Raw genomic sequence first — 25,861 nt, forward strand, 5'->3', positions numbered from 1 at the left:
TTCTTTTTTTTAATTTTTTAAATTTATTTTTGAGAGTCAGAGAGACAGTGTGAGCAGGGNGAGCCCGATGTGGGGCTCGAACCCACAAACTGTGAGATCATGATCCGAGCCGAAGTCGGATGCCCAACCAACTGAGCCACCCAAGGCACCCATTTTCTTCTTTTACAGAGGATTGAAGAGGCCAGGAAAATGTTCAAGGGCATATATCCGCTAAGAGCCTGGGCTCCATCCTCCTGTGGGCTCCTCTGGCCTTCCCGCTGCTCTAGCACTTGTATGTTCTCCATCTTCTCTGTAGAAGTCCTGTGCCCTGAAAGCAGCTTCCAGTAGCCAGAGTGGAAGAATATGAAGGATGTTGAGGGCTGGGCCTAGCCCCTGCGGAATTCAGAGGACCCACGCAGCCCCCTGGGGAGATCAGCACCTTCCATGTCAGCTCAGGAAACAAGCACAGGGGGTTAATTTCTAAGAGGAACCCGAACACACAGGGGAGCCTCTGAATGTCCACAAAACTCCCCGTCTCTGCCATTTACTTGTGTCTGATCATTTGTAACAGGCACTGTGGGCCATTTCTTAGGCACTGGTCTTCTCCCCTCCACATAAAGCCTTCAGGAGATGAGCAGTTAAAAAACCCAGAGAATGGGCTTTTCTGCGAAATAGATCTGATACGAACCCTCCACTGTTACTAGCTGTGTGATACTGGGCACATTACTTAAACTTTCTGAGCCTTAGTCTTCTCATTTGCCAAATGGGAACAGAAATAGTGTCTCCCTTGTGAGACTGTTTTGAGGACTAAATGAAACAGTGCAGATCAAGTGTTTACAAGAAGTTACTGAAGGAATGGTCTTCTCCTCCCCTGAGAACAAACACCTTCATGTTCTCTTGTGTCTTCGGCAGGGACTTAGGGCATTTTGTCTGTCAGCGGTGAGAGGGCATTCTCACAGAGAGAGAAATGCGTGAAGGCAAGAAGCCTTCCCAAAGAAGAATGTTTTCAGAAAGAATAAATGCAATGTCAAGTGTCAGAATAACTTTAAAGTAAAAATAACTAAAGAAGTTGGCAATGATTTTCTCCCTCGAATGGTACTTTAGACGGAGATAAGGTGGGAAGGGATGGGGTCAGGGATGCGAGGCCAGGGACTCTGGGAGGAGCAGTATGGTGGACGCTCAGAGGCCTCCGCCAGTGTTGGGAATGCAGGAAATGAATTTCTCTCAGGGAGGCGGGACTGGATCTATATAACGAGTCAGATGACTAGGGTTCCTAGGAGCATAAATCTGGTGAACTCACTTTACATGCCAAATGGGGATAAGATCACCATGACCGGGCTGATGTGAAAATGAAGCATGGCATGGCTGCATAAGCGCTTTGTCGACTATAAAAGCCAGTGTCGCCCTAAGGTGGCAGTTCTCTTAGTGAGCTGTGGCTGCTGGGGGGAAGAATGTGGTGGATGAGAGCAGGCTGAGGAAGTATCTGGCCAGAGTGTGGGCAGAATCAGGAAGAAAAGATGAGTGAACAAACTGCCTGGACAAACAGAAAAAAAAGTAGAGATATAAAAAGAAGAAAAAAAAGGGGAGAATTCTGGGATTCCTGGCACCCCGGATAACACTGGCGAACCCTCAGAAGTTATGTAAGCTACTTGGAGAAGTTTATCTCCTGGTCATAATTCCCAGCAAAAGGGGAGATTGAATCAGGGAATGAACGAGTCCTCTCTGTTTAGACTCATCAGGTCAGGCAATGACTTATGTGAAAGCAGCGTCTCTCTGTGCACAAGGGATGGGGTCTGTATTTTTCTAAAAGCCATGAATGCAATTTGTATCACTAGAGTGTTACTCGACACTATGAGACATTTCTAGTAACTTTCCATGATATGAACAAAGAACTTGAAAATGCCAAATACATTTATGAAAAGTAGAAAAACTTCAGTCAACTTTTTTGAATGCTAAGCTCTATGGAAGCAGACAGTCTCATCAGAATCTGTTCCTTTGTGAGCCATTTCCGTCTATATATGCTATTTTTTTTTGACCTCATATCTGGGACTATTACACTGTCTGACCTGTTATTAATATTATTTTGTTCTATGCCAGAAGAGGCAAGGGAGCTGCATTTCCAGAATTGCATTTGAGTCATTTGTGAAATTGCATATTACAATTTGCCACCATTTCTAACAGTTCTTTAACATTTTCTTTCTCAACTGGGGGGTCACATTCCTGCCAGTGACCTCCAGAGGCTAGCTGCTTTGCTAGCTCAAGAGAATTGCTTCAGTCACAGCTGGGGCTCAGGACAGGAACATGTCTTCTTCAAGTTGTTTGTTTCAATTGGATAGAAAATTAGAAACGAATTACGCAAGAGATTTGGGTGGAATTTAAGTACCTTAAAAGAGTAGTAGATAGGATAAAAACTTATTATTAAATTTTTAAAAATGTTTATTTATTTTTTAAAGTGAGAGACAGTAGTGGGAGTGGGGAGGGACAGAGAGAGAGGAAGACACAGAATCTGAAGCAGGCTCCAGGCTCTGAGCTGTCAGTACACAGCCCGATGCGGGGCTCAAACTCACAGACCACGAGATCATGACCAGAGCCGAAGTCGGACACTTAACCAACTGAGCCACCCACACGTTCCTAAAAACTAATTTTTAAAATCTGTATGTTTGCAAATGTCAAAGACCAAGAGGGAGACAGATGGAGGGTGCATTATAAGGGGTTGGCTATGTAAGCTAGCTGCCCAGATGGTTCATTTCAACTGCAGGTCAGAACAACCTTGTCCTGTGGTCTGGGTGCTTAGGTATCAGTTTAGGTCTACCTTGCTGCTTATGACCTTGCCACCTTACTAAGGGCTCTGGTCAAAGTTATGTCAGTAAAGAATCAAGTTATATAAATATGCACACAGATGGTTATACCTAGACAGGAACTTAACAAGATTTCGTTCAGCAATATCCAGCCTCTTCAGGACAAATGGGCTTCCGTTTACACAACAAATAAGAAAAACATCACAGCCGTAACAGTGGAGAAAGCAAGGGATTAACAGGTGGGTAGAAAACCTTGGTGTGGAGCTTTCCCTCTGCCACACGCATGTGGGTGACCTTACAAAAGAAACACCATCTCTCTGAGGCCCTGTTTCCCCATCTGTAAAGAAGGGACAGCCAAAGGGAAGTTATGAGGATTAAATTCAATACAAATGAGCCAACCTTGGGCAAGCCTGCCTACTGCAGTTTTCAAATATCCAATTTATTTGACAAACCCTGATTCACGAGCAGTTGAAATAATCTGACACATCACATTAGTAATCCCACCTTTCCAATTCATCACCGCCAAGTGCAGATGTCATTGTAGGGGACACGTTCTTTCCCTTCTCTCTCTCTCTCTCTCTCTCTCTCTTTATTATTGAGACAGAGAGAAACAGAGCACGAGCAGGGGAGGGGCAGAGAGAGAGGGAGACACATAATCCGAAGCAGGCTCCAGGCTCTGAGCTGTCAGCACAGAGTCCGACACGGGGCTCAAACCCACAAACCGTGAGATCATGACCTGAGCCGAAGCTGGATGTTCAACCGACTGAGCCACCTGGGCGCCTCATCCCTTCCTACTTATAATTCCATAAGTTTAGGGTTATATCTCTCAGGTCCTCTTAAAACATACCAACTTATGCTCACACATCATGAAGAAAGAGCCCCACCTTATCATACATTGGAGCAGTGAAGAGCATCCTGGGGACCTAAATCCTCCCACTTGACCTCAGGCTCAGAAGAGAGAGAGTGACAATCCAAAGCTGTCCTGGGGCCTGCAACACTTTGTAGGAATCCTTCCCTCCACATCTGCTTTTGCTTTCTTGTCTTCAACAAGGTTTTGGTTGGTTGTTTTGCATCTTAATAGTTTTTTTTACTACAGGAAAACCTCTCCCCTTTTCCTCTGATCTTTCCAGGTTGAAGCCTTCAGCAGGTACTTGTTGAAGGCTGGGTTGAACTAGGCATTAGTTGAATGCTGTGGGCGCTATGCTGTGGTGGGGGAAGCTAGAGACATAAGGTGTGCGCCGTACAATCACAGTGCCGGCAGAGCGCACAGGCAGGATGGGCGCTGGGGCAGGCGGTGTGCCCGTTCTGGGCTCTTTCAGTCTTCACTTTACTCAGGCTCTCGGCTTTGGGCTGGGTAGGACTTCACTAGAGGGAACAGGGGCAGGATGAAAAGATGAGGAAGTGGGGGCACCTGGGTGGCTTAGTCGGTTAAGTGTCAGACTCTGGATCTCGGCTCAGGTCATGATCTCATGGTTCGTGAGTTTGAGCCCCATGTCGGGCTCTGTGCTGGTAGTATGGAACCTGCTGGCGAGTCTCTCTCTCCTTCTTTCACTGCCCCTCCACTGCTTGCTCTCGCACCTCTCTCCCTCTTTCTTTCTCTCACAATAAATAAACATTAAAAAAAGAAAAAAGATGAGGAAGCTGCACCCTGATGGAGAGGATTTCTTTCCTCCTATAGCCAAATGTACCTGTCGAATGCCAACCTCCGTTGCTTTCCTAGATGACAGTTAGCTCATCTTGCAAGCTCATCTCCTTAGTGTACTCATAAATGCTAGTAAATGAATATTGCCCATCATACATAATATGATTGTATTTCAACAATTCAATGCTTTAACCCCAAAGGATGACTGAACGGTGAGGACTAAGTCCCTGTTCTGGAATATTTTGGGAAGAGGAGGGTCTTTCCATGTCATACCATGTAGGTGCCTCCTTGGGGAGGCCGTGAGTGAGGTAGAAATGAGATTGGGGGTCTTCTCTTTTTTAATTTTAAAAGTTTTCTTTTAAAGAGAGAGAGAAAGCATGAGCAGGAGGAAAAGGCAGAGGGAGAGAGAGAATCCTAAGCAGGCTTCATGCTGGGCATGGAGTCCCATGTGGGGCTCAATCCCATGACCCTGGGATCATGACCTGAGTTAAAATCAATAGTCGACGGTCAACTGATTGAGCCACCCAGGTGCCTGAGATGGGGATCTTCTGAATGGAGGCATGGTCATTAATACAAGATTTCAGGGTCCTTTTCAGTCTAGCCGTTGATATTAACTGTCTCAAGAACCCCTTCTTAGTTTTGGCTATGTGTTAGGGATAGTCAGAATAATTATCCTCCCTACTCATTGCATTAAATTAGGCAAAGTTTCCATCCCTAAGGTACAATTATCTTTCTCAATCCACAGGATGAATCAGAAGGAAATGTACTTATTCCCATTCTTTCTCTTTGCTTAATATTTTGTGCAGTGAGCATTCCTTGTGTAACAAGATGCTTCTGTGGGTGTTTGAGGGTCTTTAAAGAGGGAACATGCTGTTCCCATGAGTGGAACGCCTTCTGGAGGAGGCACCACAGCAAGCATGGACTCTAGTTCTCGGGTGAGCTGACGCTTCTCTCTCCGGTGGCAGGAAGCTTTGAGGCAGGGCTTGTCTGTGGGAGCTATCATGTCGTGACTTTCAAGCCATCTTCATTTCTGATCGATTGCAGTCACGGTCTGCAAGAAAACAGTCTTGGGCTCTTGCCTGGGTTCAAGTGTTGCTCAGCCACAGACTGGCCGTTTTCTCAACTGTCAAATAGGGATATTTAATAATAGAATTTCCTTCATAGCCTTGTTGTATATAAAATGAGCTAACATGTAGAGAAGTGAGTCATGGCTAAATGCCTAATAAATGGTAGCTGTCAACAAAAGCGTTGCTGCTATTGGTTTCTTTCTTTTTCTTTCTCTGCGAGCCTCAGTTTCCCCATCTGAGAGGGAACTAGTTCATAGAACTGCCATGTGGAGTAAATGAGATGCTTTGCAAGCACTTAGCACACTCTCTGGCACGACGTAGATACCTGACAGGTGTCAGTTTTCTTCACCCTCACCTTATCTCTGTCTATTGGCTCATGACTGAAATTCCCTCATAATAATCTCCCAGAGGTATCTTGTTCACAAGTAAGTACTTCCAAATGGAAGTGATTTTTTAAAACCATCACTTAAAATTCTCTCCTGAAGGTGGAAAGGAGGAAGGGGCATATGGGTCCTGGGCACAGACAGGGACACCCAGGAGAGGGGACAAAGAAACTCCTCTGAGATCGGTAAAGATCGGCATACCATCCTCTATAGTCCTACACCATGAAACTGGTCAGCTCCACGTCCTGCCCAAGCTAACTTCTCTCCCTCAGGGATCAGGAAACCTTGCCTTACAACCTGAGGGGATCCAGGAGTCTTTGCTTTAATGAAAATTGAAGGGGGCGGCGAAGTAAAGATTTTTCATAACCGTTGTTTATAAAGTAGGTGGCCTCTCTTGTTTGGAACCTGCCTTCACCACCTGTGAACCTCACTCTTATAAATCCACGGCGCTTAAGTCTGTCTAGGCTATTTTTGGCTAAACCCCAAGCGCTTGCGGCTGGCCTTATACGTTTCCCTCCCAATTCCCTTTTAGTCTTTTTCTGCCAGAGATCTGGAGCCACAGCCAGATCAAGAACCAGGTCCCTAGTGTCATGTGTACGGATAGTTTGATGATTAGACACAAATGTGGCACTGGGGTCTCAGCATGGCCTATGGGACATCTGTAACTTGCAGATGGTCGACTTTCGTTCGACTTTCGCTACCAGTGGCTGCCCTAAAGCCAGTTGCTTCTCAATGACTATTCGAGTTCTCACACTGTGTGCTACCGCAGGGTAGGCGAGGAGAGGTTGGGGGACTCTGCAGACTGGGGACCTGGATCTGCCACCAGGGGGCGCTCGCTTGCAGAGAACGCGGAGGTGCTGCCGAGGGAGGAGGGGCGCAGCTGCGGCCGGGGCACAGATTTCTCCCCAGGTGCTTCTTCGCAGTAGGTGAGTTTGAGGAAAGTTCCTGGGATCTTTGTTCCAAAGCCAAAGGTCTCCTCAGCGAGCCGCTGAGAACCCACCCCCCACCACCCCCCGCCCGCGCCCGCGTGGCTTGGCCTCTCCAGGGGCGCGAACCCGAGCTTGCTGCCCGGGATTGGGCAAATCCAAAGCCTCTCTAGTTTCACCACTAGATTCTCAGAGTCAGGTTTCTGTATTTAATGACACGGAAACGTCCAGCCCCTCTCAGACCCACGTGGTTGAGGGTCTAGGGGCGTGATCCTCAAAGTGCGGTCCCCAGCCGGGCAGCCTCAGTTTGAGCTGCACCCCGAACCTGGTTAGAAGTGCACGTTCTCAGACCCCACCCCAGACCCCCTAAACCCAAGACGGGGGGAAAGGGCGCCAGGGGTGCTTTGGTCCCCCTGAGGGTGACTGTGAAGCGCTCGAGGGTGGCAGGCCTTGCCCTGGGGCTTCCCCCTACGTCCAGGTGTGGATGGCCAGGCAAGGGAGTCCGNGGGGCTCCCTCTCCGCAGCTGGTGGCCCAGAGAGAGCCAGGTGCGCGAGCCGCTACTCTGGGAAAGGCACGTGTCCGCATTTTAGAGACCGCTAGGCCCGTGTTTACCTGTAAGGTAAGTGCCCTTGGCTCCAAGTGTGATTTGTCTGCTTTTCTGTTTGAAATCCTGGGGTGAGAAGCTAGTAATATGAAGAATAAAAGACGCCCCCCCCCCCCCCCGCAACCACTTGTCTTGAAAACTATAGGAAACAGAAATTTCACGCTCTGACTATCAATATTTTCATTCAAGAAGCGGACAAGTTTAATTCGTTTGTGCCTGTAAATTCTGGGTTCACACGTGTCTTTTAAAAAGAAAAACTCTGGGTGTTCTTTGCGGATCTTCGGACTGCGTGAAATGACGACAGTGGGAAAGTTGAGCAAGGATGTCATGCCTGAGTTTTGCAGGTCTGGGAAAGTGTGCTGGGGATCACGCAGGTGACCAGTGTTTTAAATGCATTAACTGGCATTCCTCGGTGATAACACAGATTGGCTTCTATCCTGGGCAAACCCACAGGATTAAGAGCTGGGCTGTTTTATTTGCTGAAGAGGAACCCAGCTTGCTGCTCTTACCCTTTTGTATTACCGTTTGTGTCTAATTCATATTGGAAGTGTGAACTTAAAGTCAAGGGAATAGTATTTGTATAAAAAACAAAACTTCGGATTTGGATGGATATCTTAATTAGGAAAACCAGGTTGATTCAATTTTACTAGCTTTTGAAAAAGCAACTTTGTGCTTTGGTGTGGTACCAAAGGAGGAAAGGTTTTTGGCTTGGTTATTAAATTTTTAACATTTCCATGGACATTCCATTGGGAATTTTTACTCTTAAGTTTCTGAACTCTCAGTGGCTGTTGTCCTTCGTGTGTGAGGAAAGATGTCTGTTACTTAAGCGAACATGTGAAAATTAAGGTTTGTGCTGTGTTGTCACAAGTACCTGTGCTGGGAATCTGACACTTATTCTTTCTTTGACTTTTATTTTTTCTGCAGAAAAAAAAAATCTATATTTCTGCATATTTTCAAGAAGAGGGGAAATGTAAGGGCCTGTTCATCAATAGGTGTTAAAGCATAATCTTAGGATCCGTATTACATCCAAGGATTTTTTTTTCAGTTGAATTACTGAAACATTCTCACTTCAAAAGTAACCAGTCTCCTGTAACACTTATTTCTGAAATCAATTAAAAACACATTTCATAGTGGTTCTGAGGGACTCGAATAAATCTAATAACCTTTACTATTCCTCAATTTATAATATGAAAAAGGTAAAATTTAGTAAATGCAACCCTTAAAAATTAACACGTAATAGTTATGTCCATTTTTAAGGCACTGCAGTTTTCTACACGTCCAGGTAATGACGCAAAATACATCTTGTGATAATTCTATTTTGTGTGTGAGTCATTTTATATAATGCCTATAAAAAATGATGATATAAAATACTGAAGGCTGAACTTCAATCATTTACTGGTAAGGTTTTAGTAATTACATCTGGAACACTTCAGAACTGTATACTTGAGTGTTAGACTTCATAATTTAGCGCCGAGCACATGGAATTAGACATGATAGCCTTTTAAGAAAAGTCAGGCTCTTGGCAGTGTAATTTACATACAGCAAAATACAGCCTCTAGGTGTATCACTCTAGGAATTCTGACAGTTGCAACATTTATATAATCGCTTCTACAATCAGGACGTAGAACAGTGCCATCACTCCCCAAAAGCCCCAGCTTGTGACTTTGTAGTCAACCCTCTCTGCCCATCCCCGATGCCGGCACATTACTGAGCTCTTCACTGCTTTTACCATTCTGCTCTTCAGTATGTTCTAACCTAGAAACCCTGATCTTTCTTTGCTTTTCACAAAAGAGAACCTCCGTCCCCCCACCCACCTCCCCCTTTTCGTTGGGATGAGTCAGGTTGTGGGTTGTGTATTTTTGTTTTAATCCTGTATATAGTTTGGAATAAATGGAGGCATTGAGAAGTGATTTTGCAAATAGGACTAAGTGTTAAATTCCCATTGGGCTAATAGATTCCATTCTTAGCACATTTGGATTCTGTTGTGGGATAAGCCTTTGGTAACATACATCAGTTATCCCAAAGGAAATGCAGGGTTATTTACAAAACATTGGTTATTTAGGTAATACTAATAGAATGTATTGCATTCTTATAATCTGGGCCTTTAAAAATACTTTTATTATACCTGATTAAGAAAGTTACCTGGAATTACATATTATTAAATGGTGAGGAACAAAAGAGTGATTGAAAACGACAATTTGGAGACCTTTAAACTATAAGACAGAGGGATTGTGACTTAAGTTAAAATACTCACCTTTCTTCTTTTTTTTTTTAAGTTTATTTATTTATTTTGAGAGAGAGTGCAAGTGGGGAGGGGGGGTGGGCAGAGAGAGAATTCCAAGCAGGCTCCACACCACCAGTGGAGAGCCCGATACAGGGCCAGAACCCGTGAACCGAACTGTGAGATCATGACCTGAGCCAAAGTCAGACGTTCAATTGACCGAGCCACCCAGGTGCCCCTGGATACTCTCCTTAATAGGATATGAGGTCTGTGCCCAGTTTATGTGTGATGTCAGAATTTTTTCATTTCTGTGCTCATGCTTTGAAATCTAGATTTTCTTGCAGGGCATAGACGCAAAATCTTTTGTAAGCTAATATTCTTTACTGTTTAATGCATCATTCAGTGAACATTTAGGAGCCTGTTAAGCACTCCTAATAAAGCTATGTCAGATGATGTCTTTTTCCTTCTTTGTGCTATGAAAACAAGAGCCTGTATTTTTTTTTTTTTTTAAGAGCCTGTATTTTATATATGTAACTTCCTTTCAGAGAACTTCAGTGGTGGTGACCAGGATATGCCCAGTGGCGTGTTTATGAAGCACTAGCAAACCGGATAGTTGGCATTCCTGGCTGAAACACTTACAGCTCTTCATAATTAAGTGCTTTAGTGGGGAATCTGTGTATGGGTGTACTTGACAGAGGGCAGGAGAGAGAGTCACCTGGAAAGATGGATTACTGGGCTTGTATATGTTTCCTCAAGACAGACCTGCGACTTTTTGTGGGTCAGTGTTCATGTTCATCTGTGAAACCCAGGACTGGAGACGGGAGATGAGTACATTCAGTTTAACTTCTGCATTGGTCATGTCCTCTCGAACCTCTTCACACACAACCCTCCCCATTCTGTCCCAAATGCACATTTGAAAAGGTTCCATTTCCTGAGTGGTGCATCTTCCCTGATGGCTGGAATTGGGAGTGGGCAGAGACTTGCTGGACAGAGTGAAGGCTGATGGGCTCTCTCTCCCTGCCTTAGCGTGTGATGATTTGGTAACTGAGGCTCAGTCCTCTTCCACTTTTAAGCCCTCAAAATTCTGTTTGCTAGCTGGCTCAATAAGGTCCAGTGGGATACTAGGGGAATAAGATTTTTCTCATTTCAGGAGATACGTATACACATTCTTAAGAGTTGCATGTGTGGGTGGTTGGTATTCAGTTGGTTGAACATCCGATTCTTGATTTCAGCTCCGGTCTTGATCTCAGGGTTATGAGTTCAAGCCCCAAGTTGGGCTCTGTTTTGCTGTGGCAAATTTAAGGCCAAAGATTGGTAGACAGCCACAGACACACATGAAGGATGCTTGATGGTTAAATATTTTTTTTTATCTTTTCCACAAAATTCCTTCTAGCGTCTGCTTTGTGAATGTGCGTTTATGGCACATAATGCATGCATTTGTGACATGTTGTATGCATTTATGACACATGTTACCTGGGGCACACACGTGACGGGTGTTTGGACTGAATGCTTGGGAAAGTGACGGACAGGCTAGAGAACACAGCACAGGGAGCATGTGGCATGTGTGCTCCACACAGGGCTAACAGGCTACCAGCAGCCCAGCGTTTGGACTGGTGTAATGGACTGTTAAGCAGAAGTTAACAAAGCACAGAGGCGCCTAGGTGGCTCAGTTGGTTAGGTGTCCGACTTTGCCTCAGGTCATGATCTCACAGTCTGTGAGTTTGAGTCCCACGTTGGGCTCCGTGCTGACAGCTCAGAGCTTGGAGCCTGCTTGGGATTCTGTGTCTCCCTCTCTCTCTGCCCCTCCCCTACTCACGCTCTGTCTCTGTCTCTCAAAAATAAATGTTAAAAAATTTAAAAAAGTTAGCAAAGTACAATAAAGAGGCAAAAATCTTCAGGGTGGTCAGAAGAGCCTTTTACTTTGCCTAGAAGTTCTGCCGCCCACTGTAGGCGTGCCCAGGGGCATGCTAATAGACTGACGTCAGCTTCCTGGATTGTGATCAGCCTTCCCAGGATGCTTTCACAGACATCATGTCACTTCATCCTCCTCCAAGTGCTGTGAAAAAATGCAGCCCATAGTAGGTCCTCGTTTCTACTGAAGAAGCCATGGAGGCTCGGGGAGTTGACGGGAGTTGTGTATGCTCACCTGGCTGTCAGCAGAGCCGGGACTTGGACTGGACCGAGTACTGCTGTGTCCATCGGGCCAGAATGTACGTCATAGCAGGCCTAATGGTGACTGCCTTCGCGTTGTTGAGCTAGATTTGATAGGTACTTTGATAAGATCATGCTACTCTTCCTGGAATGCCTTTCTACCTTTCTCGAGGGCTCTTTCTTTCCTTTCTTTTATTTTCTTTCCCTTTCTCTCTCTTTCCCTCCCCTCCCCTCCCCTGTCCTTTCCTTTCCCCAAGGAATCATTGTCAATATTTGGAATTTTAAAAACTTTTCTTCTGCTAAAGTTCTAGAATGTGTTCCCCAGCCATTGTGTTAGAACGCTGTGTGTCCTCACACATGTGCGAAAACACTTTGCTACTGGACATAGATGTGACCCGAAAGGGCTCGCCACCACCGTGTGCACTGGGGGCGTGGGGCTGAGAAGCCTCTGCACAGAAGATAGGGCTGTTCGTCATGAGGAATATGGGCCAACTCTTTTAGGCTGTGGTGACTGATTAAAGAAAACTGACATGGGGGCGCCTGGGTGGCTCGGTTAAGTGTCTGACTTTGGCTGCAGTCATGATCTCACGGTTTGTGGGTTCGAGCCCCGCGTTGGGGTCAGAGCCTGGAGCCTGTTTCAGATTCTGTATCTCCCTTTCTCTGTGACCCTCCCCTGCTCATGCTGTCTCTCTCTCTCTCTCTCTCTCAGAAATAAATAAAACATAACTAAAGAAAAAGAAAACTGACATGCAAAGAAATGTTTAATTCTTAGAATCAGGATGTCCGGGTAGATGTTCTTTGGTTGGTCAGGTGCAGTTCTGTGCCTGCCATGCCCAACAATTAAGCTGCTGAGAGACTGTTTTTCCCTGTGGTACTTGATATTGTGCTCACCGAGTCAATGCTTGCTTGTTCAGAGGAAAGTGTTGGCAAACTTCCGTCTTACAGTGAGATTCTTTGCTTCACCCATTTTGTCCTCGTTTTGATAGGACTGCTCACACAGCCAGTACAGGCTCATGTGCTTTTCTAGACCTCTAGTGAAGACTTTTGCTACTTGCTTGCTTGTCTGCCAGCTCTCTTGCCATGATTTAAGCTCATCATGCCTTGTGTCTTTGCTTCAGAGAAACCCTTTGCATTGGCTACCATGTTCCTAATGATCCGACATCCCACTGACAAATGGTTGTCACATGAAGTTGGATGCATCCAAAAGATATCCAACCAAAAGGCAACACAGCCTTTTAATCATGCTCTAGCAACCAGCGCTCTCACAGGAATTAGTGTGTGAGGCATGTGTAGAAATTCTAGATAAATGGATTGGTGTAAGTGTATGAAATCCGTTTTCCCAAGCAAAGTCGCTGTGGCACCTGACTGATCGCCTGTGTGAATCCTGACGTTTGCCATTTGGGGGTGTGTCTGATAGGTCGTTTCAGCATTTCTGGGTTGAGAAGGAACATTTCAGCTGTAGGTGAAAATGAGTAATGGGGTTGATTCTGTGCTCCCGAGAGAGCTGTCATATTCATTTTCAATTGTGTGTTCACTTTCCACCTGGATAATAGCAAGTGTTATTTCAGATTTATGAATTTCCATGCTGCTATTCATCGCTTTGTATCAGTGGAAGCTTTCTGTTTGTAAGAGGCCTAATGAAAGTAAAAGATAGCAGTGATTTTCTGATAGGTTTCTGTGTTGGTTTAGCATCTTTGCGAAGATGCTAAATACATTTCTTTGGGGGCAGTATAAAGTTGAGACAGCATGAAATTCAGTCAAACCTTGATTGACCAAAATGTTGAGAATGTTTTTTGTTGTTGTTGTTGTTGTTTAAACCATTCAACTGATTTTCTTTTTAATTCTGTATTAACTTGAAGTCTTGTTCAAATTGTTACTCTAACATTCACTGCTGTCCTGCTTCAGAATTTCCTGTATATAATGTGTATACTCACCATAGTGACCACATTAACTTTTGGATATACTTTCATTTATTGGGTAGGCCATCTTGTTTTCATCTATCTATCTATGTATCTATACACCCACACCCACACCCTCCACACACACATATTAGGTTTAAGAAATGCAAAGTGTATTACCTCCAGGTTACATTTTACTGTACCTAAATACAGTTTGTTAAGCATGCTACCTTGAGTATTTTCCTTTCAATTGTTAGAATGTGTACTATTTAAGTTGTATTGTTAAAGTACTCTAAATGTTTTTTGATTAAATATCTGGCTGCACAAGATATTCTCAAATCATATAGCAAAAACAATGCGCTAAAATACAGTCACCACAGTACAATATAAGAAACATAAGCACACTGAGCAAGCGTATGTGTAGGTGGATTGAAATAGGACAGGTGTTTCCAGACAGATTGAGGGTTAGATGGCTCATCACAGTACTGATGGTCATAGAATCGCTTTCTAAACATTACCAGTGACCTAATTGCCAATGCCTGTGTTTCTTCGGTATTCAACTACTTGCTCTAACCTTGGTTATTTCCATGGATGTGTAAATGTTTTCTTTTTTTTTTTTAAAGGAAACATTCTTTAAAAAATTTTTTTTAAATGTTTTTTATTTCTGAGAGAGAGACAGCAGGAGCAAGGGAGGGTGAGAGAGAGAGGGAGACACAGAATCGGAAACTGGCTCCAGGCTCTGAGCTGGCTGTCAGCACAGAGCCCAGTGTGGGGCTGGAACACACAAACTGTGATATCCTGACATGAGCCGAAGTCGGACGCTTAACTAACTGAGCCACCCAGGCGCCCCTGTGTAAATGTTTTCAGGCATCTGTGTTTCAAACCCTTTCTTGATTGGGGCACCTGGACAGCTCAGTCAGTTATGCATCTGACTTCAGCTCAGGTCATGATCTCATGGGTTAGTGGGTTCGAGCCCCGCGTTGGGCTCTGGGTTCGAGCCCCGCGTTGGGCTCTGGGTTCGAGCCCCGCGTTGGGCTCTGTGCTTACAGCCAGCCCAGAGCCTGGAGCTTGCTTCAGATTCTGTGTCTCCCTCTCTCTCTGCCCTTCCCCTACTTGTGCTCTGTCCCTCTCTGTCTCAAAAATAAAACAAACAAACAAATTAAATTTTAAACCCTTTCTTGATGAACAAAATGTGGTGCATAAACACAATGGAATATTATTCAACCTTAAAAAGGAAGGAACTTTTGACACATGAGACAACACAGAAGAACCTTGAGAACATTGTGCTAAGTGAAAGAAGCCAGATACAGAGGGACAGATACCGTATGATCCACTTATGTGCATTGTGAGTAGTCAGATCCACACTTGATCTTAGTCAAAAGGCCGAGAAACCATGAGTAGTCAGATCCAGAAGAAACAAAGTAGAATGGCGGTTGCCAGGGGCTGGAGGAGGGGTAGGTTGGGGAGCTGTTGTTCAGCAGGTGGGGGCCCTAGTTGTGCCAGTGGAGAGTTTTGGAGATGCACAGTGCTGTGAATGTACTTGACACTTCTGAACTGTACATTTAAAGGTGGTTAATATTGGGGTGCTTGGGTGGCTCAGTCAGTTAAGCGATCGACTTCAGCTCAGGTCATGATCTTACGGTGCGTGGGTTCAAGCCCCTCATTGGGCTCTGTGCTGACAGCTGAGAGCCTGGAGCCTGCTTCAGATTATGTATCTCCCTCTCTCTGCCCCTCCCCTGCTCATACTGTCTCTCTTTCAAAAATAAACATTAAAAAATGAATTTAAAAAGTGGTTAACCTATCATAAGCTTTATGTGTAATTTACCACAACTTCAAAAAAGTTTTGACAGTTACTATTATGTGCTTTTTCCTGCATATGTTCTGTTAGGAATCAGGGCTTGTATATGTTGACTAGGAATCTAAGTAATGGACATATGAAATTGTTATTAATAAATGCACATTGATATACGTGTGAATTGTATATTATATATATAGTTTATTTACATATGTATGTAAGTATATATGTATATATTATATATGTAAATAAACTTTTGTGACGCTGTATTCTCCAGTTACTATTCAATNTCGTAGCGTGTTTGTATTAGTGCCTCAGCGCTTCACCTGGTCTTTCCTGCCTCCGTTACCTAGCACAGTAGTCCTTTGTGCCCATGTCACGATTCCTTTAGCTCTCCTATCTCAGTACAGTGCCGTGCCTACCGAAGATGCTCTCCTCTCTGGCTAACACCCTTTAGTGGCTGAAATCTTACAAATGCATTTCCTCATATTCTTTCATAATAACACATATTTATTGAGGTGTAGTGGAAGGTGAATAAAAATAGCATGTGCCCTCAAGGAGCTTAAATTCTTTAAAAAAATATTTTTTTGTTTTATTTATTATTGAGACAGAAAGAAACAGAGCATGAGTGGGGGAAGCGTAGAGAGAGGGAGTCACAGAATCCTAAGCAGACTCCAGGCTCTGAGCTGTCAGCATGGGGCCTGATGTGGGGCTTGAACCCATGAACATGAGATCATGACCTGATCCGAAGTCGGACGCTTAACCGACTGAGCCACCCAGGTGCCCCTCAAGGAGCTTGAATTCTAATCATGCTTCTACCATTTACAAGAATGATTCAGTGCTGTTCTACAAAGGAGGATTATGTTTGTAAGTACTTACAGAGGTGCTAGGACTGAAAAAAGTGCTAAGGCATAGAATGCCGGTGGCTCTACAATGCACTCTGAATATTCCTTACGGACGTGGCAGGTCTTCTGTAGGAGAACAGCACCTTAGGATGAAATGGTGGGTTGGGGCAGCCAAGTGGATGGCCTTGGATGTTGGAAGAGCGTGACTTCCTACACAGGCTGGCGAGAAGCAGAGGGCTGGTCAGAGCTGGGTTTCAAGAATGTTAATCTGGCAGCTGTATGGACCTGGAGAAGGCGCTCACTGGAGAGCAGGAGTGGTAAGGAGCCTATTGGAGATGCGCAGATAAGAAGTAATGAGAGCTTGCTCAGATGGTGGCAAAGATAGACCATGAGGAAGAGGCACTGGGAGGGGAAAAAAAAAAAGTGTGCCTTGGTGGTTAAAGGTGGATGCAGAGGAAAAGTCCAGGCTAATTATACTGGGCTTGGTCATTAATACAAATAGGAGATTAGGATATTGTATTAATTAGTACTGTAGAATTTTGGAGCTTACATGACAAACATAATATCGGACACATTTTCTGAGAGTCAGGAATCCAGGAGCAGCTTAGCTGGATGGTTCTAGTTCTGCTCATGAGGTTGCAGTCAAGATGTTGGCCAGAGCTACAGTCATCAGAAGGCTTGCGTGGGGCTGGAAGGTTAGTTTCCAAACTATCTCACTCACTGAGCCATTGGCTGGCCCTTGGCAGGAGGCCCCCATAATGCTGCTTGACTGTCCTCACACTGTAGTGGCTAATTTCTCCTGGAATGAATGATCCAAGGGAAGCCAGCCAGGAAGAGGCCTCAGTGCTTTTTATGACCTAGTCATGGAAGCCACATACCGTCCCTTCTGACATAATTCATTCATTAAACATGAGTCATTGGGGTGCCTGGGTGGCTTGGTCGGTTAAGCATCCAGCTCTTGGTTTCAGCTTGGGTCACTGATCTCTCAGTTTGTGCATTTGGGCTCTGTGCTGGCAGTGCAGAGCCTGCTTGGGGTTCTCTCTCTCCCCTTCTTTCTGCCCCTCCCCTACTCAGTCTGTCTCTGTCTCTCTCAGATAAAGAAACTTAAAACAAAAAATGAGCATAAATCTAGCACATACTCAAGGGGAGGAGGTTAGACTCCACCTTTTGAAAGGAGGAATGTTGAAGAATTTGTGGACATATTTTAAAACCACCGTATGTTGTTTTGAGGACAAATGAAGTGAGTAGTCAAATGAAAGTGTCAGGAGGAAGTAATCAGGAGCATTAGAGAGCCAGGTTGCCTACAGGTGGAAGTAGGTGATAACCGGTGCTGCAACTACCAGAGACGGAGAACTTCTCAAGGCAAGCTTGTTTACTTAATGATCTCTCTCAGCCAGTCTAATTATTAATGGCCATTGTTCCCTTTCCCAGATTATATTATTTCAGTTATCCGAATATTTTTTAAAGCTTATTTTTATTTATTGTGACAGAGAGAGAGAGAGCAAGGGAGACGGAATCCCAAGCAGGCTCTGCACCATCAGCACAGAGTCCATGAGGGGCTCAAACTCACAAATGCGAGATCATGACCTGAGCTGAAGTCAAGAGTCTGATGCTTAACTGACTAAGCCACCCTGACTCCCCTTTTCTAACCTTTTATCATTAAAGGTTTCCATTTGGAATTGTGTTATTTTGTGTCTTTCCTCCAAAGCTTCTTATGAAAACTTTTGAAGTTACAGAAGAGTTGAAAGACTGGTATCATGAATGTCCACCATCTAGATTCAGTAATTGTTAACATTCTCACTTGCTCTCTGTATCCAATTTATCCGTCCAAGTATTTTCTTTCTGGACTATTTGTTGGGTGGCATTCTTTTGTAAAGAAGAGCTTGCCCTCAACTGTGGCATACATTGCGGATCCTCTCAAAAGGGCAAGGTACTGGTTTCATTTCTTTCCCTTAATGACTACTTTTCAGAGTGAAGGACTGATGTAATATCACTTGTAATGGTAGCCTATGATTCTTTTTCTTTTTTTGAATCTCACTATGGATTCATAGCCCAAAGGTAAAGCATGTGTTATCTCTATGTAATGCCAGATATCTGTGGAGGCTGTGCCATTTTGCAATCCTACCGACAACGTCAGAGAAAGTTTCTGTTTTCCACAGCCTCGCCAAGGAGGCGAGATCAAACATTTGAATTTTTGCCAAACATGATAAGTGAGAAATGGTCTCTGGGTGTGGTTTTAATTTTTATGAATGAAATTGAGCACCTTTCTTTGTATTTTAAGAGGCATTTGTGGGGCACCTGGGTGGCTCAGTCAGTTAAGTGCCGGACTTCAGCTCAGGTCATGATCTCACAGTTTCTGGGTTTGAGCCCTGCGTCAGGCTCTGTGCTGACAGCTCAGAGCCTGGAACCTGCTTTGGTTTCTATGTCAATCGTTGAGTTTTTGAATTTTCTACTTTGGGATTTTCTAGTCTGTTATGTAGCAGTCTGGGTCCAATCAGGAGATAGAAATAAATAAGAGATTAGGTCTAATATATAAGTAAACTCTGTATGGTTCCGTAGGGGTAAGGAAGAGCACCCAAGGAAGGACAAATTTGGAGGGGTTCAGATCTCCTTAGGAAAGGTGGGTGGGCCAGTAACTGGTGGGCCGCTAACCGGGGTGCCGCAGGGGCTGGGGGGCCATTAGCAGCCCATTGCGTGGTTGTGCCCTGGGAGTCCGGGTACCTGCATGGGACAGAGGTCTTCGCAGCATGAGGTGAGGAGGTTTGTACAAGGAACGACTTGTGACTCCTCAGTCCGGAGTCACTTCTTGGTGACTTCCACAGTCCGGACAGGTGACTGTGGAAAGGGCCCGCCACAGGCTCCGTGTCCGCTGGTTGCTCTCACCCTCATACTGCCGCCCTCTGCCAGTGTCAGAAGTCACAGCAGCCTCTTCCTCCTGCGGTGTCCGTGCAGCGCCCTCTACCGAGAAGGTTTAACATTGTGCTCACTTTGAACAGGTAAAGGGACTCCGGCGCTTACCATGGGCCATATGCTAACCCCGAGAAGCAGTAAGTTCATTGACACGAGTGCAGTGGCCTGTCGTTCCTTTTGTTTATTACTGGTGATTGATTCATTGTGTATTTGAATATCTGTTAATGCTATCCAGCTCCATTGACCTGCTCTTTTCGAGGTTTTCTTTAATTCTCATTCTTACCTATTCCAGAAGGGGGGGAGAAAACCAACCTTGGCATTTTAATTTAATCCTGCATTTTTTTAATTTAAAAAATATTTTACGATAAATTCTTGTGGTTAAAAAAATTCTTGGAGCTAACAATGACAAAAGTGACAAAAAAGGGAATAAAGTAGCAAATGAGAGTTCCATGCCTCCCATTCCTGCCCCCTGAGGTTAATATTTTTTTGTCTGTCTTTCAGATGTGTTTCTAAGCTGTGTGTGTGTGTGTACATAATAAATCTGTTTGGACCTTTTTAATAGTTAGGCCTATAGCTCTAATTTAGAAATGTCTTTTGTTTTTCTCTACAGCCCTTGAGTCTTTGAGAACCTTATAATGTCCCTTTGTGCCTCTTCTCGCAAAGAGTTTCCTCAGCTGTTACCTATTCAAGACATGGATATCAAAAACTCACCATCTAGCCTTCACTCTCCTGCCTCCTACAACTGCAGTCAATCCATCCTGCCCCTGGAACATGGCCCCATTTATATACCTTCCTCCTACGTGGAGAGCCGCCATGAATATTCAGCCATGACATTCTATAGCCCTGCTCTGATGAATTTCGGTGCTCCCAGCAGTGCCACTAGCTCAGAAGGTGGACCTGGTCGACAGACCACAAGCCCAAATGTGTTGTGGCCGACTCCTGGACACCTCTCTCCCTTAGCAATCCATTGCCAGCCATCCCTTCTGTATGCAGAACCTCAAAAGAGTCCTTGGAGTGAAGCAAGGTCACTAGAACCCACCTTACCTGTACACAGGTAAGTCCAGTATTTGTTCTGAATTGTACTTCAGGGGTATTATTCAAATCATTTTATGATTTAGTGAGATGAAAGATATGCAGTAGTCAAAGTCTTTATTCATCACATAGATTACTTAGAGCACCTAACACATACATTCTGAATTCTAGAATATCTGTTTTGTTATTCTAATCCTCATTTTATTTTTTATTTTTTTTTTAAATATTTTTATTTCCAGGAGAGAGAGAGAGACAGTGTGAGCAGGGGAGGGTCAGAGAGAGAGGGAGACACAGAATTAGAAGCAGGCTCCAGGCTCTGAGCTGGCAGTCAGCACAGAGCCCGATGCGGGGCTCGAACCCACGAACTGCGAGATCATGACCCAAGCGAAAGTCGGACGCTTAACCAACTAAGCCACCCAGGTGCCCCTCTAATCCTCATTTTAAAAGTAAGCTTGTAGATCTGGGTCCTGGGGAAAATTCACTATCATGACTACTGTTTTTAGACATTAGAGTTTGAAATACAAGCTCACGTTTCTCTTGATGAAGTAATTTGGGTTTGAAAAAGAAATTTTTAGGGGTACCTGGGTAGCTGTCGGTTAAACATCTGATGCTTGATATTGGCTTAGGTCACAATCTCACAGTTCATGGGATCGAACCCCACTTTGGGCTCTGCTCTGACGGCGTGGAGCATGCTTGGGATTTTCTCTCTCCCGCCCCATCTCTCTCTGTCCTTCCCTGTTTGTGTATTCTCTCTCAAAATAAATAAACATTAAAAAAATTTTTACTTTACTCTTAAGTTAGATCTTTCTTATCTTGTAGTAAAATACAGTTAAGTATTCATGACACAATGTGTCCCACCTAAATGTAGACTTTAGTTGAAATTTTTTTTTAATGTATTTATTTATTTATTTGTATTTCTGAGAGAGAGACAGCATGTGCAGGGGAGGGTCAGATGGAGAGGAAGACACAGAATCTGAAACAGGGCCCACGCTCTGAGCTAGCTGTCAGCACAGAGCCTGATGCGGGGTTCGAACCCACAAACTGTGAGATCAGGACCTGAGCCAAAGTCAGATGCTTAACCGACTGAGCCACCCAGGCGCCCCTAGTTGAAATTTCTTTAAGTTAAAAAGAATATTTGTATTCTTCAAATGCAAGGTAACATGGTGGTAATGTCCATTTAATTTGTAATGTATTTAATGATAATGATAGCTATGGAGGGAAGAGGTGTAGGGAGAAGGATGAGGGGGAGATAAATTTCTAGAACAACCAAAGTATTAAGTTCTTGCATATTGGATATTAAAATCTGTTACTTTCAAATGCTGCCGTAACACTTTGAGAAAGCTATGTTACACAGTAATTTTATTTTTCTTCTTTTTAAAAGCTTTGTTCGTAAAAGAGAATGTAAACATTGTAGATAACTTTCTTAAAGTTCTGTTTTTCACTTAGCCTTTAAGGGAAGAAATATTTTGTTTCTGAGCATGAGATCTAATCAGAGTTCTAATATCAGGGTAAATTAACCCATAGTAAAAGGATTTTCGTTTGTAAATCAATTATATCTCTAACATTTCCTTTCCAAAAGAAAGTGCCTTAGCAAAATTAGGAACTAGCCAGGTGTGCTTTTAGTGTCTGCTAATACTGCCTTCATGGGCTGTCCCTTCTTCTATGGAAGTCCACGCTGTGACCAGCCCCCAGTGTGCCCTATGCTCACCAGGCCACAGCCCCTGCATCTCACCCTTTCCCCAGAACTGAGCACCTGCTTCCTTTAGAACCTTGTCTGAGGACAGGCACGTGCCTACTCTCTCCACCTCTTGTCTCCTTTCTCTCTTTTCCTTTCTCTCCTTATATTCTCCCTAGCCTTCACTGGCTGTCTCTGGCCTTCTCTGACTTTTACTGTCCTTTCCTGCCCTTCCTGGCCCTTCTCTACCCTTCCTCTGTCTCTCTAAACCAGAGTATAGCATTCACTTCAGTGTAACTTAAAGTCTATCTGCTGCTACTCCTCTGAAAGTTATTTTCATTCTAGACCTTCATCTTAAATTGCAGAATGGAAGTTTTTGGTGCCCATTTAAATGGGCACACTGATGGGCTATTTAGCAACACTTGGACTGTGGACTGATACTTAAAACCGGTTAGGTGAGATTAGGCCCATCCATGCAGTGTTGATGAATTAGCAATTATAGAAGGCCACTGCACACCTGCTTGTAGTTCGGACCTGTGGGTAAGGCTTACTCTGGTCACTTATTACACTCAGAGATGTACAACCTGATGGCTACAGCTGGCCGTCTATAGTTACTAGTGATCATCAGCATTGCATGGATGGGCATAGACTCACCTAACTACTTTCAAATATCAGTCATTCCCAACAGTGTGACTCTATCCATCTCATGATATCAGCAATACAGGTTGTGCTTCATCAGATTTCCTGGAGTTTATTTATTATGAGCTCTGGAGAGCAAAGAGGTAAATTAGGCAGTGTTCATGCTATTGCTTTTTCTAGAAAGTCCATCTTTTCCCCTTAATGCTGTCTTACAATGAATGTTTTCTTTGCCCCCAGAGAGACCTTGAAACGGAAGATTAGTGGGAGCAGTTGTGCCAGCCCTGTTACTAGTCCAAGTTCAAAGAGAGATGCCCACTTCTGTGCGGTCTGCAGCGATTATGCATCTGGATATCACTATGGAGTCTGGTCGTGTGAAGGATGTAAGGCCTTTTTTAAAAGAAGCATTCAAGGTACAAGAGTATTGTTGGCTGCTTCTTTCATTTTCCACTTTTGCTTTCAAATAATTTTGCAGACGACGTGGCAGAAATGTCACCATTGGCCTGTGTACTACACAAAGTACTTGACGAGCAGGTCAGAGGATCGTGTGTTGGGGGATGGGGTGGATGGTGGAGTAGATCGTTTCAAGTGCAGAGCCCCTTACGTTTAATTGCAGATCTTACCCCAGAGCTCCAAAACTTGAATGGATCTCTTTCCACCATCACCCATCACCATCTTCTTGGGAAAAGATGCCTAGTTACAACTTTTGTATATCTCTTACTGGTTTTTGATCTGTGGTCACCATTAGGTTTGTATATAACGACTTATGCATATAGTAGTTTATATTATAAAGTTGATGGTCCCTTAAGTTTGAACCCATTCTTTAGTCCCCTCCTCGCCCTGCCCTCTGTCCTCCCCCACTATGTTTTAGATCTATGGTGTCATACTTTACATCCTTTTATTTTGTGAATTCCTTGACTGATTTTTATAGATATATTTAATTTTACTGCTTTTGTGCTTCCTACTTTTCTTTCTTCTGCTTATGGTCTGTCTTCCCTTATTCTACTCAAAGAATAGAGTTTCTTTAACATTTCTTGTAGGGCTGGTTTAGTGGTCGTGAAGTGCTTCGCTTTTGTTTTGGGAAACACTCTTTTTTTTTTAAGTTTGTTTATTTATTTGAAAGAGAGAGAGAGAGAGAAAGAGACATAGAAAATGAGGTAGGAGCAGAGAGGGAGAGAGAGAGAGTGTCCCAGGAAGGCTCCACACTGTTAATGCAGAGCCTGATGCAGGGCTTGAACTCCCAAACCATGAGATCGTGACCTGAGCCAAAATCAGGAGTCAGATGCTTAACCAACAGGGCCACCCAGGTGCCCCACTTTATCTCTCTTTCTATTCTGAATGATAGCCTTGCTGGATAAGGTATTCTTGGTTACAGGTTTTTTGTTTGTTTGTTTTTTCTTTTAGCACTTTGCGTGTATCATGCCACTTCCTTCTGGCCTGCAATGTTTCTGCTAAAAATCAGTTAACAGCCTTATGGGGGTTTCTCTTTTATGTAATTATTTTCTCTTGCTGCTTTTAAAAGCCTCCCTTTATCACTACTTTTTGCCATTTTGATTATTATGTGTTTTGGTGTGGACCACCTTGGGTTGATTTTTGTTGGGGTATCTGTGTGCCTCCTGGATCTGGATTTCTATTTCCTTCTCTAGATGCAGGATTTTTCAGCTATTATTTCTTCAAACACATTTTCTGTCCCCTTTTCTCTTTCCTCCTTCTGGGATCTCTATAATTTGAATGTTATTATGTTTGATGGTGTCGTTCAGTTCCCTAAGTCTAGTTTCATTTTTTTTTTTTCTTGTTCAGCTTGATTGCTCTCCATTACTCTGTCCTCCAGGTTGCTGATCTATTCTTGTGCTTCCTCTAGTCTGCTATTTATTCCTTCTAGTGTATTTTTAAAAAATTTTTAATGTTTATTTATGAGAGGGAGGGAGGGAGGCTCTGAGCTGTCAGACTGTGCCTGATATGGGGCTTGAACTTACAAACTGCAAGATCATGATCTGAGCTGAAGTTGGATGCCCAACCGACTGAGCAACCCAGGTGCCACAGCCGCTAGAGTATTTTTAATTTCAGCGATTGAATTTTTCATTTCTGACTATTTCTTGTTTTCTAATTCTTTGATAAGAGTTTTACTGAGATCCTCTACTCATTTCTCCAGTCCAATGAGTATCTTTATGACCATTAGTTTAAATTCTCCATCAGGCATGCTACTTATGTCTGTTTCATTTATGTCTCTTGCTATGATTTTGTCCTCTTTCATTTGAGACACATTCTTCTGTCTCCTCATTTTGTCTAACTCTCTGTGTCTGTTTCTATGTGTCAGGAAAGTCAGCTACGTCTCCTGCTCTTGAAAGTAGTGGCCTTATGAAGAAGAGTTCCTATAGTGCCCTGGAGTGCAGTGTCTCCTGTCCACCACACCTGGGGCTTCAGGGATGTCACCTATGTGTGCTGTGTGCACCCACTATAGTGGCCCAGCTGCTTTGGCCGTCCTGTTGTCTGCAGTGGCTCTCTGCCTGTTGGGGGCTAGCTTGGGTCCCTTTGTTGTTAGTGAGCCAATCTGGGGCCACCTTGGTTTGAATTGAGTCAGACCAGGCATTAGCCAGAGATGCAGTAGCACTGAACTACAGGGCACTTTCCATGAGTTATCCTTTCAGAACTTTTGTTGGTGCGTGGGGCCAGCAGTCAGATCAGGTGTCTGCGCCTAACCCACTGCTGGGGCCACAGTTGGACTGGTGTGTTATCTTTCCCTCTCCTTGGGTCAAGAGTCACTTTGGAGTGGTGTCGGCCCCTGTCGGGGTTGCTCGCACACTGTCAAGCTTGGGGTACCACTTGGGATGGCCTCTGGCCAAGGGCATATTGGAGGGGGAACAAGTCCTCAGGAGAACATGGGTCAGGGTAGGTCTGCTGTTAGCAAATTATGTGGAGGGTATTGGTACTGTGTTGGTTTTTGCAGGTGTCTGTGTGTCTAGACTGGGGTGTTGGGAGGGGAATGGCACCCACCAGCTCCTCTGTTCCTGGAGAAATCTCCCAATGATTCCTGCCCCTCTAGCACACACTCTGAGATTAGTAAACACATCTCCCTTCCATATACCCCAGGCATTTTTCAAACAGCTGCTTTTGTGGTGTATCTCCATGGGACTGTTTGTTGTGCTGTCTCTTTAAGGACAGAGTCTCCATTCCCTCTTGTCTTCCTAGCTCTCCCAGAGCTAAGCCAACTGATTTTTTAAAAAATATTTTAATGTTTGTTTATTTTTGAGAGAGAGCAAGAGTGACAGAGCGTGAGTGGGAGAAGGGCAGAGAAAGA

General features: G+C 44.1%; 1 protein-coding gene and 1 long non-coding RNA gene across 2 annotated transcripts in view; one reads left to right on the top strand and one right to left on the bottom strand.

Annotated features, from left to right (window-relative positions):
- Positions 1 to 11,521: 11,521 nt before the first annotated feature.
- Positions 11,522 to 11,981, bottom strand: LOC144233995 (uncharacterized). The gene is made up of 2 exons (XR_013335829.1): positions 11,768 to 11,981; positions 11,522 to 11,677 (listed from the first exon to the last, which is right to left on the bottom strand). It is a non-coding gene; the product is annotated as an uncharacterized LOC144233995 (long non-coding RNA).
- A 7,916-nt stretch (positions 11,982 to 19,897) lies between these two features.
- The window catches only part of ESR2 (estrogen receptor 2), a 56,496-nt gene continuing 50,532 nt past the window's right edge, over positions 19,898 to 25,861 (top strand). Inside the window, exons 1-2 of the mRNA XM_077767217.1 lie at positions 19,898 to 20,274; positions 22,804 to 22,976. Coding sequence (XP_077623343.1) covers positions 19,913 to 20,274; positions 22,804 to 22,976 — 535 coding nt within the window. The 5' untranslated portion in view covers positions 19,898 to 19,912. The remainder of the gene's footprint in view (positions 20,275 to 22,803; positions 22,977 to 25,861) is intronic.

This window comes from Crocuta crocuta, unplaced genomic scaffold, assembly GCF_008692635.1.
Source record: "Crocuta crocuta isolate KB4526 unplaced genomic scaffold, BGI_CrCroc_1.0 scaffold55, whole genome shotgun sequence".
NCBI lineage: Eukaryota > Metazoa > Chordata > Mammalia > Carnivora > Hyaenidae > Crocuta > Crocuta crocuta.